The following is a 16,135-nucleotide window of genomic DNA, read 5'->3' as shown; positions in this document are numbered from 1 at the left end:
CAGAACGGCACGTGTGCACCAAAAAAAAAAAAAAGCTGCACGCCTGTCAAACAGGAAGGGAAGTTTCGACGCTTCTACGCCATCCTATCAGTACGATTGGCTGCCATCCAGATTTGGATATGCCGTATGAATGGCATATCAAAACTCTAGTACGAAAAAAAAAAACAAAAACATTATATCAGCTAATGCCCAAATTAAACTACCTAGTATCAGTCCAAACGGGCCAATACCAGTACGAATGGCAAATCGTCCAGACCGCACGTGCCTCGGATGCGCACCACATGGCCTTCGGAGTCTAGCTCGACCAGGACTCCTTCATGCCCATATCTGCTGAGTGAAAAGTCTTTCGATGGATGCAACGCAGGAAGGCACCAATGGCTGCGATCGGAGTCCACCACGTCAAGAAGTCTACAATATTTGATATACCAAAAAAATTCTGTACCATGCCGTACCAATATTGTGCTAGTATAGCACTAATATAAATCCGATATTGAAACGGAAAGTCTAAGTCCAGATTATAGCTATGCTACTCCACAATTAATAGATTTGAAATTTGGATGGTGGCAATATACTTGCTCAAAGAAAAAAATAAGACGATGATTGCTGCAGATCCCACAGAATTCCTCCAAATTGTATTATTATCATTTATCAGTCCCGTCATGCTGTGCTGCTCCTCCCCTATCATCACACATGTTATCATTTATAAATAATTTAAAAATAGTTTATAATCATTTGGAAAGGTTGTAGTCCAGCGAATAATTTGTTCAACTTTTCTTTTCTTTTTTCAAAATCATGCCTAGGAGTCTTAAAAATATGAATCACCATTACGGTATTATATGATCACTTTATGCATGAAATTATGGAAAGATAACTTCTCTCGCGTATCCATTCAAGTAACCATGCTTTCCCCCTATTTTTACCCTTTTGTAGAGGGTAATCATGGTTACTTTAGCCAGCATATCCAAATTAACCTTTCTGATATCTCTGTTTAAAATCTTGAAACCATACCCAAAAATTCTTATTCACTTGACTCATGGCATGTATTCAAATCAACACAGATAATAAGGTTGCATCTAATTCTTTTCACATCCGAAAATAGACTGGGTACTCTTTCTTATAATAATAATATAGATTAAGATTTACTCATCAATACAAATGCTGGGGAAGACAGTACACCATCACAAAAATAACGTCAGTACATCTGACAATAGACTGCAACCCGTTTATGATCTTGCGAAGCCTAGCTTATGGTGAAGACCCACTCTTTTCCTACTAGCATTTTCTAACATTCAGCATGGATACGATCACCAGATACATGGCTTAGCACCGAAGCAAGTAAATCCGCAATTTGAATGTGGTAGCTTGGACAAAAAAAAAAAAAATAAATAAAAAAAAATAAAATCCGTAGACATGCAGTCGGATGCTTATTAATTGACAAGAATTGGGATGCTACAACACAAATAAATGTAAGAAAACTAAGGGCAAAAATTCCGGCCTTAGGACGAACATGGCCTGCAACTGAAGCCTCTTTCAAGAAATTTTCAATACATGGCAGAAACAATACATTAAATTTAGTATCGGAGCATGTAGGTCCGGCGCCTGAACCAGTTGTAATCAGGAAGGCTCTTGATCGGTCCCATGGCAGCAATTGCAACATCCTGTAAAACAAAAAAACAACAACAAAGGGCATATTGTAATTAACAGGGTTTGGGGTAGCGTAATTTGTTAGATGCCCAAGTGACTAGCTCCATGCAAAAAAGTCCAAAACTCCATCTCAATGATGGATTATTAGTTGCTGATTGCTAGCAACTTGCATACAGCAAGGAGCTATCAGCGACAAGATAGTACAAGTATACAGTTCCCTAACATAGAGCAAAACCAACGTTCACCGAGAGATTGTTTGCACTAATCTCATAATGTAATGGAATAAAGACTGATCCAGAACTATTCATAGGGGAAGAGTACAATTATACAGCTCTGGTCTTATTACTAACATCCGCAATGCAGCTACAAAGAAATGCAAGTTGGCCATAGCAAGGGGAACCTGACCCCAAATGGGCAGCCGATTTTGATCTGAAACAGATTATCATTTTACTGATTCTATTCTGTCCCTCAGATGTCCAACTGACATGGTCTAAGAAATATTTGCGTCCATCACCAAGGGAATAACAAAGACTCAATGTTATGTTTTGCAGCATTGCTTCCTAAATCCATACAAATATGAATCATCATTTTATGACTCTTTTGAAAGAAGTGAAGTCTTTACCTGATCAAATATGAAGCGGTTTGCGACACGCTTCACAGTGCTTGCATCAACTGCATCAATCCTTGCAAAAAGCTCGGCAACTGGTATTCTACGGCCATATGTAAGTAGCTGCAAGCACAAAGGAATGCAATTGAACATAGAGGGGATAAAAGAAAGCAACTCATGGAGCACGCTACAGTACTCCAACTAACACCATGTCTATATTTTACCTGACGACCAATGTCCTCAGCAACAGGGCTAGTACCATCCATGTGAAGTTGAATAGAAGATTTCAGCTGAAAGAAAAATATCAATTAGCGAACAATATAACAACTATGCAGAGCACACAGTAAAATGATGACAAGGTAATTAGCAGAACAGTACATCTGAATAATGAAATCTAATTAACACCTTCAGGGTAAAGTATAGAGATGAAAAAAAACATTTGCATGCAAATTGAATAGCAAACTCAATTAAAATTTTGCAAGTCACGGAGCCATATGACTTGCACTTATTCTTAGCATATCCCAATATAAAAAATATAGCCAGTCTTTGCCTGTGTTCATGATGCATGTAGAATGTTGTAACATGTCCCTTTTGAAATAATAATTGATGGAGAAACTAATTAATCAAGTTTAGGGCATTCTACTTTTCTCAACATCGCCGATTTTTAATTGTAGGTTTTGACAGGAAAAAAAGGAATATTCTGCAGTTCTCTCCTCATTTAACTTAGGCAATTTCCAAATGCAGGGTTGAGAACATAAATCTCAGCTCACTTAGCTTATGATCATGCAAATGGAGAAGCTCAAGGCTAAGAATAAAGTGAATTCAGTGCAGCAAGGAAGATACCTGATTACGAGCACGAGTAACATCAGCTTCTGAAACTCGGTAGGACATCTTGTTTATCTCATACATAATTGCATAAGCCAAGTCATCCAAGCAATCAGGCTGGTTAAAGAAGGGGAAATATGGATTAATATAAACATGTCAATCTCAACAACTAAAGAAGTAAAACAAAATTATGTTCCAGATTTTGTTCCAAAAAGAAAAATAACATAAGATACCTCCAGCGGATTCACAAAAGAGCATTGTAAGATTTTAATGCAGGTAACTTGCCAGTCGTAAATCATATAAAAATGCAATATCACAGCAGAACTAAGAAATGGAAGATGCAAGTCTATCAGAGAGCAGAAAGATGGAGAATGGCATTGGCTCAATAAATATAAATAGTGGCATGCAAATGTATATACATGATAAAGGGTGTGTTCATGCGAATGGATAGCAGATGCAACATCGGAAGTTATGCACCAAATGCAGTTTATTATGAATCAATTCTTGCATCAAGGACACAGGAAGGTGGAATGTACATGCTAAACTTAGCAAACATGATCACTAGCATCAGTATTACAACTTAACTGTTTATTCAATGTTGAACATCATTATAGACATGCTTTTGTATTATCATTGATGGAGTCAATAATCAAATGATAAGATAAAAGTAAAGCAATTATTGCATATCTAGTATATGCCATTTATTTATTTCTTCACCAAGACCAACATGATCGTGCATATACCAGACAAAATTCCACATATTCCAAGAAAATAACAATAGAATTTTGCCTTCTTCCCTCTTTCTCAGACAACCTTGGAGAGTGGCTCCTTAGTTGAACGAGCACACACTGCATGACCAATATGAAGAGTTTCTTATTAAATGGCCTTAAAGCTTCAAGGCATGTCTCTTTCTTGCCCAATTTTTTCCTTGTATAGGAATTCGACCTCAAAGTATTCTGGCTGATGCTTGGTTAAAGGTTAGTCGTTAATTATCAAACTCTGAAGAACAACACTTAAACCCCAAAGCCAACACCTTACAGGAAGGACGAGGCAGTTCCCTTTAAAAAGCATAACCTCAAGACTTCCAAACAATTCATTTTTAAAACAAATTTCAGGGCCTTACAAATGTATGAACATTCATATAAAAACTGGCAACAATAGCATATGTATCTAAAAGATGAAAGAATCTTATTTGTTTCTTTTGATTCTGTTAAGCCAAGAAACTGTTATGGTCTAAATCCACAAGAATGTGTTCACATCCACCTCACACATTATTCCATTTCATAGATCTAAGAACCCTGCAAATTGACCACTATAACCACGCCATAAACTGAATTAAAAATTTCATAAGCATAATAGGTTAGAGAATCAATTCCCATAATAACAAAAAACATTCCCATTCTTGAACCTAGAGTTTCTTCTATTACTGAAAGATACACTTGTATTGATCCCATTGTTCTCTTTGATTTTACATTAAGTATGCATACAGGTTTCCTTATGAAGTATTATACAGCTTTTTGGACAGGATTCCTTCCTCAAAGACAGTTGATTCCTAGAAATAACAAAAAGTAAATTGCATATTGCCTCTGCATTATGATGGCTATGGTGCAACATCCCAGAATATTTCAAAAGTTATGTGGCTTCATCACCTGATCTTCGTTTTGATCAGTGCTTCCAATACTCCTAAACCTCCTAACTTCAATAATGTACATTTACAGTACTATATGCATAGTTATAAGAGCTTAAAGAGCACTTCAAGATCAAAAACCACTTTGTCTTTGGAAACTGTCCACATGCTATTCTTCCCTATCTTCAATAAACAGAGCAGATTTGGACATCATTGACTCCATCAAAGCTCCTGATTTATGTTTCAGTGCGCATTAGTGTGTCACTCTTCAACTCAATTGCCAAATGTAAAGCCAACTTAGTTTAATGGAAGAACATCATACGGTATGGTGAAGGGCAAGGTTGCATGTCTCCAAACAAAAATGAGGGAATTTGATGTTAAAGTTGGATAGATTAAAATCTGAGTTCCAAATTTAGTTTCCAGATATTATGAAGATAAAGTGAGAAATAAGAAGCTACCACCAAGGAAAATAGAAATAAAGAAAAAGAAGAAGAGACCAAAAAACAATTAACATCACCAAAATTTGCCCAAAAATATCTTATCCCTGGTACCCAAGAGCTGGTCGTAAAAACTGTTAACTTGTACTACTACATGGAACGAAATGCTTTAAAGCTTATCTCCAATCAAAACTCCAGCTTACACTACAGGAAAATATGAATTCAACCACATGCAACAGTCAAATTAAGTTATGGGGAACAAAGAGACAAATCATCATATCCGTCCACGATAAAATCAACAAACTAACCAATCATAATACTAATCAAAGTTTCTTTTAAAAGAAATCAGGTTTATACCGAACTGCTGCTTCAAATCCTCATTATTTTAATATCTCACAAAAACACAAATGGAATAAATACAATACAGTATCTAAAACAATTGCAATAGTAAAATTCATTGTCTACATTGGATCACCGAAGTTTTCCCAAAAGGGTTGGAAGAAACATAAACAGATGCAAGAGACCATTGAGAAAAAAGTTATCATGGTACCATTAGCTTGTAGATGACATAAGAGTATACATTATAGAAGTAATAAACATGAAAATGAAAAGTGTACCCAATGTTATCTAGGAAACTATAGCATTTGTAATCAAACAAATCTTTTACATTCCAACCAACATACAAGGTTACTGTAAGTACATGAATCTGAGTGCATAAATCCAAAACAAATGAGACAACCATGCCAATGAATCTGCATTAAACTTCATTGAGTACAAGGATAAAACAACTAACCTTGGCAACTGCATAAACACCAAACAGACCAGTATCTTTATAGTTGGTATTGAAAGCCATCATGCTCTCAGCTATTTCGTTAATTGCAATCCTTTGTGCAAGCTCTGAGCTGTCAAATTTTATGAGAAACAAATTAGACATAAAATATATGAGCGATGAGTCATTTTATGTATATTGTGATATCAGAAGATTGATAAAAACCCACCCCATGTGCTTTCCCCCTCCAGCACCTTTGTTCCAAGAACCCAGCATGGATTGCATGACCATCAAAGCAATAGAATCCGGATCAGTCCAGGAAGCTCCACTGAAAGCAACCGCAAATTGTGCAAGTGGAAGATCATCATCTATAATTCTAACCTGGAGGGGAACAATTAAAAAAAAAATCTTAGAAGGAAATTAGATTTGTGGTAAAGCACCAAAACTTGGAGAAATTTGAAATTAATAATCCAACCTCAGATCCAGTAAAAACAGCTGGTTCTTTTGCAACCAGCTGAGATGCTGTTGTAGGGTCAGCTGAGAGCTTTGTGAACAGCTTCTTCACCTGCTCAACTATATCTTCATGCTTGACAGCGCCAGCAGCAGAGATGACCTGCAAATGAAATGCACAGGGATAAACTGTTTGACATAGAAATGAATACAAAAAGTTGTAACTATACATATTAAATTATGCAAACAAGTAGAGAATTATATATGTACTCAGAATAATCAAGTAAACAGGTAAACCCATATTTGGCTCTAGTACAGTAAGGCGCCTCACCATTCTAGGAGCTGTATAGTGAGTTGAAATGTAGTTCTTAAGGTGTTCTTTTGTGATTGTCTTGATATTTTGAGCAGGTCCGAGGATTGTTCTGCCCAATGGAGTATATTGGAAAGCTGTTGCATGCAGATGGTCAAAGATAACTTCTTCAGTTTGTCCCTCCACCTACATAACAATAAAAATGAATCATTATCATACCGCAAATCAATTGTAGGGTTCTAAAACTATCATCCATCACAACTTCTAAGGCAAAAAATAAATGAATAAAAAGTATGCTATACAAAAATTAGAAATACACTCGAATAAATTGAAGTATTGAACAGTGTGTGCAAAATAACTTAACCTCTGCAGTGCAATATGCAATATCACTATAACTTAAGGATTATATATGTTTATTATGATGCAGACATATCCAATCATGAGCATAGGGTTTTTCTTAGGGAAAAGAGTTAATGCTGAGACATATATAACTTGTAAGAGAAATTTTTGTAATGAAAGAGAATCCAAATACTACATTAAGAACTGTGAAGAGTGAGGAAGCACAAACATAGATGCAGCTCAGATTTGAATTCAACATGTGTAACTAGCTCATACAGAATTGCTAGAGAAGAGTTGGTATGGTTGCCTATTTCCTTATACATACATTTCAACATAATTATGTAATTTAAACAAGTCATTCCTTCTATGAACATGTACATAAATTTATGTAATAAAGTTTGTACATGGGATATACACCTGGAACCTAAGCATGGTTATCACATTCATGGGATCTATACTTGCATATACATAGTTTTGTGACTTGATGAAAATTCAACTCAATCTAAAACAAGCTCCATTAAAAAAAAAAATCAGAGTGGGGAACAAGATAACAAGCCAAAACCTTCATAACAAATTTAAATAACTAAAGAATGAGACTGACTTAATGTTTACTGGTCCACAAATCATCAGACAATCGGACCATTTACTGTGCACTCAAGCCTTCACTACACTCAACCATAAAACCATCATCAAGATCTAACAATAATTTTTAACGAATTATCAGATTTCATAATGCATGGGAGAGAGCAAAAACGTTTAGCATGTTCCCCATGCAACTTCAATACAACTTATGACTAGTGAAGTGAGAACCAGCATAGATGTGGTCAAAATTGACTATATATTGTCTCATCAAATGATGGGCATCCAAGCATCCAAAAGGTATTTTTCAATCCTTTCTTGTCGCAAAAAAACAAGGAAATTTGACATCTGAATCCTTCCTTTTCAACCAAAGAACATTGTACTTTCTTAAACTATTTTTTGCTAGTGCGTTTACTAAGGCAATTCAGTTAGCACTACTTCAACTAATCTTGTCAATGTGAGACTCAGATAGAGTATCCAAATCAGCCAATGACACAGATCAATCAGGAATATCTTTCTTAAGTTCATCAAGCTAACCATATAAAAGAGAACTTACAATATTGCATGATAAAAACTAAATATTTAACCCATAATAGTCATAACAACAGCAATTTAACAGCAAAGGAAGAAAAAAATAATCACTTTCTTTATCACATAGGATTCACACAAATAACTTGCACTGGTCTCAACAGTAGCCCACACACAATTTGCACAGGGTAAACATATACGAATTTGCTAATATAAACTAGGTAGATTATAATTTATATCTTATAATTTACATCATAAATCTCCAATACAAACAGGACTCAAAATCAATACATTGCACATTGCACAAGCGATGTATAGGACGAAAATCGTTAGCTTGTTTATATTAACCTAGCTTTGATCATGTTAATATTTCAAAAAACCAATAACTGGAAGGAAAAAAAGAGACAACTAGATAGCCAGATAACAGGTAAGCTAATAATAATCGCAAAACAAAACAGATCGACAGACTTTTTTAATAAAAAACCAGTTTTTACACAAAAAAAATCCAGAAAGCCAAAAGAGCCAAAAAGTGTGGGGTAACAATATATACCTCTTCCATCTCACGAAGGATGACATCGCGCTCCCGATTGATCCGGTTTTCGTCAAAACTCGAGTTCTGGAGAATGTCGGCGAGGATCTCGAGCGCCTTGGGGACATCCTTGTCCATCATCTTGGCGTAGTAGGTGGTCTGCTCCCTGGAGGTGTAGGCGTTGAGATGGCCTCCCATGTTCTCGATCTCCTCCTCGAGCTGCCTCACCGTCCGATCGGCGGTACCCTTGAAGATCATGTGCTCGAGGAAGTGGGCCGTGCCGTTGGTCTCGTCGGTTTCGAAGCGGCTGCCGGCGTCGATCCAGACCCCGACGGTGGCGGTGCGGGAGGCGAGGGTGGACTCGGTGGCGACGCGGAGGCCGTTGGGGAGGGTGGTGACGCGGGTCTCCGGGACAGCGACGATCGGTGTGTGGTCGGCGAGGGCGGGGTAGGGGGAGGAGTAGCGGAGGAAGCGGGAGTCGGGATTGTCGAGGCGCTGGATCTTGGCGCTGACGGCGCGGACGAGGAGGTCGTAGTGCATGACGGGGGGGCCGCTGGTGGAGGGGGCGACGTCGGAGGGGGTGGCCGCGGCAGCTGGGACGGTGGAGGCGGATCGGGAGGGGTGGAGGAGGGGAAGGCGGCGGCGGCCGAGGGTGAGGAGCTTCCGGATCGCCATTTTTGCTCGACTTTTAGATGGAATTTGGGGTTAGGGTTTGGAAGAGAGAGAAAGAAGTCGAAGAAGTGATGGAGCCGCCGCGAGTTAAAATGGAAGGGGAGAAGAGAAGGGAGATGGGGAGAAATATCGCGGACCGAGAATTTTGGGGAAGGGTAGAAGGGGTGGGGTTGTGGGAGTGCGGCGGATGCGCAGCGCGCTCTCCCCTGGTTATCGGAGACTTGGGAGAGAGATCCGACTAAAATAAAAAGTTTTTCTTTCACGCATATCCTTCAAAATACATAAAATTATATAAATATTTTTTATAAAATTATTATTTGTACATGTATCTTCATAAAATATTTATTTTGTATATTATATATATATATATGAAAAATAAATAATTTAAATTTAAAATGGTTGAAATATTACAGGGATACAAAAAATGTGCAAAAGAAAATTTTACAGGGATACACATGTAAATATCAAATTTATAAAAATATTTATTAAATTATGTATATTTAAAAAGGTATATACTAAAAAAATAATAACAAATTATCAAAATTTAGTAAAAATAATTTAGTTGTTCGTAATAAAAAAAGATAAAAAAATTAATATTATTATGTCACATAATCTTATGTTAATATCATCTCTTATATAATAAATCATGTTGCTTTTATGAAATTTTTGTCTCAAAAACAAATAATAATTTAATATTTAAAAATTATTAAAAAATATTTTATTAGTCTAAATATATATATTTAATTTAAATTTGATATACTTTAATTTTTATTAAATAATGAAGAATATATAGATGCCATAGATTAATAATGATAATTATTATCATTATATTAAAATTAAATAGAGAATTGTATACCAAAATGGTCATCTAATATTCTAATTTAATTGAGTCATGATCTTAAAAAAAATGAATAATGTGGTTCATTTTTTTTGAACTTGCCAATTTAACCAAAAAAAAGACTTAGCAAGTTCCGACCAAATTTTAATTTTTTTAAATATATTCTTTTCTAAATATAAAAAATTATATTAATATTTTTATAAAATTGCTATTTGCATATATATATTTTAAAAAGATACATACCTATTCAAGAATATTTCAGTTATTTTGATTTTAAGTCATAACGACCTTATATAGTATAGTTATATTTACATTTATATATACACATGCGTGCAAATAATAATTTTATAAAGGTATCTAATTGAGGAGGGTATATATGTAAAGATACCTATAATATATCGTATTAAAAAAAGTTGATGCATCATGACCGTCGGTCGGAGGGGAATCCTCTAAACCTCGAAGCCACGTATAAAATCGACTCCTGCTTGCAGCGTCGCGAAACCCTAACCCTAGCTCGGATATCCTTCAGCCATGGAGACGGCCAGGACCGTGAAGGACGTCTCGCCTCACGATTTCGTGAAGGCGTATGCCGCCCACCTCAAGCGATCCGGAAAGGTTTGATTTATCTCCTTCGTTAGCTCCTAATTTTCCAATCTAAATCTCTCCGCGGACCGATGTTTTCCTCGAACAATCGCTTTTTCCCTGTAAAAATGGCGGTTTTATGCATTCATGGTCTTTTCGAGGTTATTTTATGTCAAGCTTTTTGCCTGGGATTCGATCAGTTAATGTTGTCTTGGATGATCTTTCTAGCTCTGTAAATTTCTATTCCTTTGATGTCAGTTTTTCTATTTACTTTGGCTTTCTTTAAGTTCGATCATGGAGATGCATATTTTTTATTCACTTCCGATTACAACCTTTTATTTTGTAATTTGTATTATTTACTTTTTCCATTTTTAATTTGTTTATGGAGATTTAAGTTTATTAAAATTTGAGAACAATTCTTCTGTTGTTCCAGTTTGTTTAAATGTTGTCATTTGCTAACAAGTAACAAAGGAAAGGGTTTCTCAATCCAAAATCATCAAAGTGGGCCTGATACAGCGGGTAGTCTCTCTCTCAAATAGGTATTTTTAGCAGTTTTGGTTTCGAGTTCCACTCGGGTTGGTGCATCTGATTTCAAAGGCACACCATTGACAGTGTTACCTGGGATTTTTGGTGAGAATAGTATTTAAATATGCCCGCAATGTTAACCTAGGAGTTTATGATCATTCCTATAGCCTGGTTTTTTGGAGTGAATTACAGGTTGAAAGGTTTTAGAGGCTATTCATGGAGGATATTATTTTCTGAAAGTTACAGATCAGAATTACTATTTTACACGTCGGCTGCCTTTTTTTGTGTGTTGGAAATTCTGCTACTCCAGTTGTAGTTTTGCATATATAGCTTGTAATACTTCTGTAGTACCGTGAAAATGCCTTTAGGCCTCATGACCTTAAGGTGCTGTACTGCTATTAGAGTCCCTCAACACTTGCCATTCAAGGTCTTAGGCTCTTTTATGGAAGCCTAAGGGGGGCGGGAGAGAGAGAGGGGGAGAGAGAGAGAGAGAGAATAGTTATTGATTGGCCATTCATTGTCTTTTTCCTAATGCTTTATCTATGACAGTGAAATTTGCTAATTCCTTGTCATCATGGAACTTTTGTTGGACAAGCTCATCCTCGTTTTGGTAATCCTCAGTGGGAACATACAACGGTTGTTGGATGGTGCCTAATATGACCTATACATCCACAAACAATGAAAGTCAAATAGAATTAGATTCGAAATGAATATGAATTTTTTGCTATTGCATGTATTGAGGGTTGATGGAGGACCTTCATGAGCTGCACGGTTGGTATTGGATTTTAGAGTGGGGGGGGGGGGGTGGGCTTGAGGGAGGAGGTAAGAGGGATCGAAAACAAAATTGAAAGTGGGAATGACGTAGGGATGTAGGGAGTGTGGAAGAAGGAAGGGTGCCCCTGGACATGTAGTGACCCAGTGGGTTGGTCTGGATCAGGGAAGGTGGCCCAATTGGCAATGCTTCATGAGGTAGGGAGGACGTGCATGGTGGTGGTGGCTATGTTCGTATTGATGCCTGGGCAGGGGGAAGGAGGGGGAGGGGACAAGGAATGAGGTAATGGTAGTCCCTTCAAATCACTGGCTTTTTTGTCGGTTGCTTTAATAAGCTCTGATTTGAGGGAGAAGGGAGAAGAGGGAGAAACTGGCACGCCTTCTTCCGATTAGATAGGGGTGCAAACAAGCCGAGCCAAGTACCAAGTTGCTCAAGTTCGCTAGGTCAATGAGGGAGCTGCTTGACCTAAAGTCGGGCTTGTTATTTCTTGTTCAGCCTCTGCTCATATAAGATCTAAGCCAAGCTTTTAACATGCCAGGATGGGCTTTTCTTTAATTTTTGGCTTGTTCCTGTTCAGGCTTGGCTTGCGTATAATCCGAGCCCCAAACTTGTTGGAGCTTGGCTCGCTTTCTAACTGAGCTAAGCCTGAACCGAGCTAGTTTTGGATTGATTCTGAGCTGCTCATGAACAGCTTAGATTGTTTACAGCTTTGCAATTAGATTAAAATTTAGAGTTAAAAAGTTGGGTCAATATATATGCGCACATATTGACAACAATTGAAAAAAATATGAATATTGACTATATTCAATGTTCTCATAATGTTTTACTAGTCGGGCGAGGTCATGTTAGCCAAGTCAGTTTTATGTGAACTTGACGTGGCCCAAATGTTTTATCAAGTCTAGAAACATGAGCCTGGTCTAGCCTGTTGGTTCAAAAAGTTCTAACCTGCTCCACCCTATTACTAGCCAAGCGAGTTGGGCCCGAAATGCTCAGGCCTACCCTAAGGCTGACTTGTGTGAGTTTTATTTTTACATGTTTTTGGACAAGATGTTAGCAGTATCTATTGGAACTTAAATCTTATACAAATATGTTGACTAACTAAGATTTTCAATACCCACCTTTAAAAAAAAATTGTTTGTTCTTTCCCCTTTTTTTTTGGGGGGGGGGGGGGGGAGGGGGTCTTCCTTATCTATGTGAGGTTGGTTTGATAAATTGTACCTTTTGTCAACCTATAGACTACCTTTGTTAGATTTTTTTTTGCATCTTTTAATAATTTACCCCTTTTGGACCTCTACATGTATCTTGTATTCTTAGATGCGGAATACATGGACTGTCAATTAATGTCTTGCTACGCCAAAACATTTAATGAGGATTTAGATAATAGATATGAACCGGAAAAGTTGCATTTCAGTGTGCTCCATGGAGGCATTTTTGCATTAGCTACATCATAAAATAGAAACAAAAGTGAACTTCCTAGAGTAGGTTTCACTTGCATTTTGTGGTCAGCTCACCACCTTTTCTTAGTAATTTTAATGATCAACTTTTGGCTCTGTGAATAGATGGAACTTCCTCACTGGACCGATATTGTGAAGACTGGGAGGTTCAAGGAGCTTGCTCCTTATGACCCTGATTGGTACTACATCAGAGCTGGTAATGAGGCCTCACGTGGTTATTATCTTTCATACATTTTGAGTATTATCCCGATGACCTACTCTGTAGGAAGTGGTCATTACTCCATCCAGCATTTGAAAAGTCGCCTTCATTCTATCGGTTTTGCAGCTTCGATGGCGAGAAAAATCTATCTGAGACAGGGTATTGGTGTTGGTGGTTTCCAGAAGATATATGGAGGGCGCAAGAGAAATGGATCCCGTCCACCACATTTTTGCAAGAGCAGTGGTGCAATAGCTCGCCACATCTTGCAACAATTGCAGGACTCGAACATCATTGAAATTGATCCAAGAGGGTGAGCGCTTCCTGCATTTTATCTTTTCTTTTGTCAATGTCATCATTGGTTTTTTTTCATGGTTTAGCAAATTACTCTCTATAGAACACCAAACTTTTAGGTTTATACATAGCTGCTCATGGTGTTTTTTCTTATCATGTTCCAGTGGGAGGAAAATAACTTCTCAGGGACAACGTGATCTAGATCAAGTAGCAGGCCGGATTGTTGTTGTACCTTGATGAGTTCCTGTGGTTCTGGTCCCTTATCTATGAAGAGATATATTTGGTCATGATCTTCGGTAGTTTTGGTTTAATTTGTCAACTTCAAGCTTGATGTAGGTGTTGCGTGAAAACCTTTATTTTCAATTTAGTATTGTAAACTCAGTTTTATCCATTGTCTAATATGTTAGTAATGATCTGAAATATTGGAACATCACCATTGTTGGGCTGGTCAATGGGTGCCAACTTTTGTCAAAGCTCTAGTAATGATATGTTGAAATTCCAGTTGGATTTCAGTTGGATTTCTCGTTGTCTACTTGCAATAGTGTATAAAAAGATAACGATATTGAAGTAGAAAAGAGAATAAATACTTAAGCAAGGTTTCATGCTGCTCCATCGAATCCCAAATTTGGTCAAGAACATTAGATTTCTTCTCGCCGGCGACTCGCAGAAAAATCTTTCAGAGTCTTATTAGTTTCCATACTTTGCCCATAATTTGGTCATTCAGCAACTCTCAGCTGATGCTGTTGTTATTTACAACGTAGTCATGTAAAGTTTTAGTAAAGATATACTCTCACTATTATCATCTCTGCTATGTATATGGGGAGGTTAGTTTTGACCACATGTAACTCTGCATCAATTTTTTTTTTTTTTTTTTGAAGTTCACATGAGGGGTATGGACTTATTTTTCCCAACTCAATCTTCACGTTTGGCAGCCAAAAACTTGTCAATTGGCGTAGGAGGGTGACAATATAATGAGCAATTCGGTCATGGAAACAAGATAACTGCGAGTTATTGACAAAGAATGATCGAATGATTTCTTTTGGATGGAATCTGGGTTTAGGGGTTAGAGTTAAGAGTTGGATTTTACCATTCTATGTTCAGCTTGCCAAACTTGGTTCAGAAAATTTCAATCCAATCAAAAGATATGTTGAAGCCTTTATCACTCTTTAAATCCAACATGAATTCATGCAATATGATGATAAACTTGGCCCAAATAGGATGTGACATCTACAAAATTGGTGTTGAATGGATCAAGTAAAATATTACCAAAATGATAGTACTCTCTAGTAAATTATATAGGATAATATAACTTACATGAAGATGAAGCTATGGACGAAGATTCGGATGTACTTCTTGCCGCTCTTGGGTAATCCTGATCGGAAGGGCCTCGGTTATAAAGATTTAAGATGGGCATCATCTCTACTATAGTTATGTAGAAATTAACTTTATTTTAACCACCACAAAATATATCTTACCACCAGGCTTATCTTGAACCGGAGTCTCGATCAAATTAAAACAACTCAAAAAAATCCCAAGGTATGTTAGTATGGTTAGGGTCAATTGGATAAATTCCAACATTCTTCCACTTGCCCAACCTAACACAATCACTTTCTTTTTAGCTATTTAAAATATTTCAAAAGTCTCTAGCAGAATTTATCTGGCTCTACTAATTGACAAACTGATATTAATCCACATTTGAAAACTTATTTCCTTAGTAAATTATAGGATGTACACTAGATACCTGTTTACAAAATAATCATTATTGTGAATCATGGTAGTAAATGTGTTATCAATTAACACACGGCCTTCCATGTATTACAACACTAATAACAAAGTTTTTTTTTTTTTACTTTAGGAATAGGAAAAACTTTATGCCTATTTCTTAGTCTCTTTATCACATGGCAAACTGTTGTTTAGCATAAAATTGAATAAACTAAACTTTGTTATAAAATCAAATGTTATCACTATATTACATAGTGTCTAATATATATCATTCATAAAATAAGCTAATGAGTCCCATCTAAGCCTCATGATTCCCGAAAATCTCGAGAGTAAGTTCTTTAGTCAATGAATTTGCAATTATCAGCTTTATATTAATATATTCCATATACGCTATATCCTACATTATATTCTCGTGAAGAACAAAATATTTAATATC

General features: G+C 36.7%; 2 protein-coding genes across 2 annotated transcripts; one reads left to right on the top strand and one right to left on the bottom strand.

Annotated features, from left to right (window-relative positions):
• Positions 1–1,386: 1,386 nt before the first annotated feature.
• On the bottom strand, positions 1,387–9,552 carry LOC103709247 (probable mitochondrial-processing peptidase subunit beta, mitochondrial). Its single transcript, XM_008794503.4, has 9 exons — positions 8,666–9,552; positions 6,691–6,855; positions 6,385–6,522; positions 6,139–6,290; positions 5,934–6,042; positions 3,095–3,193; positions 2,476–2,541; positions 2,267–2,374; positions 1,387–1,658 (listed from the first exon to the last, which is right to left on the bottom strand). The coding sequence occupies exons 1-9, from the start codon at positions 9,317–9,319 to the stop codon at positions 1,572–1,574; spliced, it is 1,578 nt and encodes a 525-aa protein (XP_008792725.1). The 5' UTR covers positions 9,320–9,552; the 3' UTR covers positions 1,387–1,571.
• Positions 9,553–10,577: 1,025 nt separating this feature from the next.
• Positions 10,578–14,495, top strand: LOC103709249 (40S ribosomal protein S19-1-like). Its single transcript, XM_008794505.2, has 4 exons — positions 10,578–10,769; positions 13,593–13,683; positions 13,813–13,996; positions 14,142–14,495. Exons 1-4 carry the CDS (start codon positions 10,686–10,688, stop codon positions 14,212–14,214), a joined length of 432 nt encoding a protein of 143 aa, XP_008792727.2. The 5' UTR covers positions 10,578–10,685; the 3' UTR covers positions 14,215–14,495.
• Positions 14,496–16,135: the final 1,640 nt, after the last annotated feature.

Source organism: Phoenix dactylifera, chromosome 6 (genome assembly GCF_009389715.1).
Source record: "Phoenix dactylifera cultivar Barhee BC4 chromosome 6, palm_55x_up_171113_PBpolish2nd_filt_p, whole genome shotgun sequence".
Lineage (NCBI taxonomy): Eukaryota > Viridiplantae > Streptophyta > Magnoliopsida > Arecales > Arecaceae > Phoenix > Phoenix dactylifera.
This window is presented reverse-complemented; position numbering and strand designations above follow the sequence as displayed.

What these genes read in the sequence shown, in the direction of transcription:
- LOC103709247 (XM_008794503.4), bottom strand. Translation starts at nt 9,319, where the DNA reads ATGGCGATCCGGAAGCTCCTCACCCTCGGCCGCCGCCGCCTTCCCCTC. An exon ending in CTGTTTTTACTGGATCTGAG is followed by an intron (nt 6,291 to 6,384) that starts GTTGGATTATTA and finishes GTTCCCCTCCAG; the next exon opens with GTTAGAATTATAGATGATGA. An exon ending in ACCGCTTCATATTTGATCAG is followed by an intron (nt 1,659 to 2,266) that starts GTAAAGACTTCA and finishes TTTGTTTTACAG; the next exon opens with GATGTTGCAATTGCTGCCAT.
- LOC103709249 (XM_008794505.2), top strand. Translation starts at nt 10,686, where the DNA reads ATGGAGACGGCCAGGACCGTGAAGGACGTCTCGCCTCACGATTTCGTG. An exon ending in TTGGTACTACATCAGAGCTG is followed by an intron (nt 13,684 to 13,812) that starts GTAATGAGGCCT and finishes TCGGTTTTGCAG; the next exon opens with CTTCGATGGCGAGAAAAATC. An exon ending in ATTGAAATTGATCCAAGAGG is followed by an intron (nt 13,997 to 14,141) that starts GTGAGCGCTTCC and finishes ATCATGTTCCAG; the next exon opens with TGGGAGGAAAATAACTTCTC.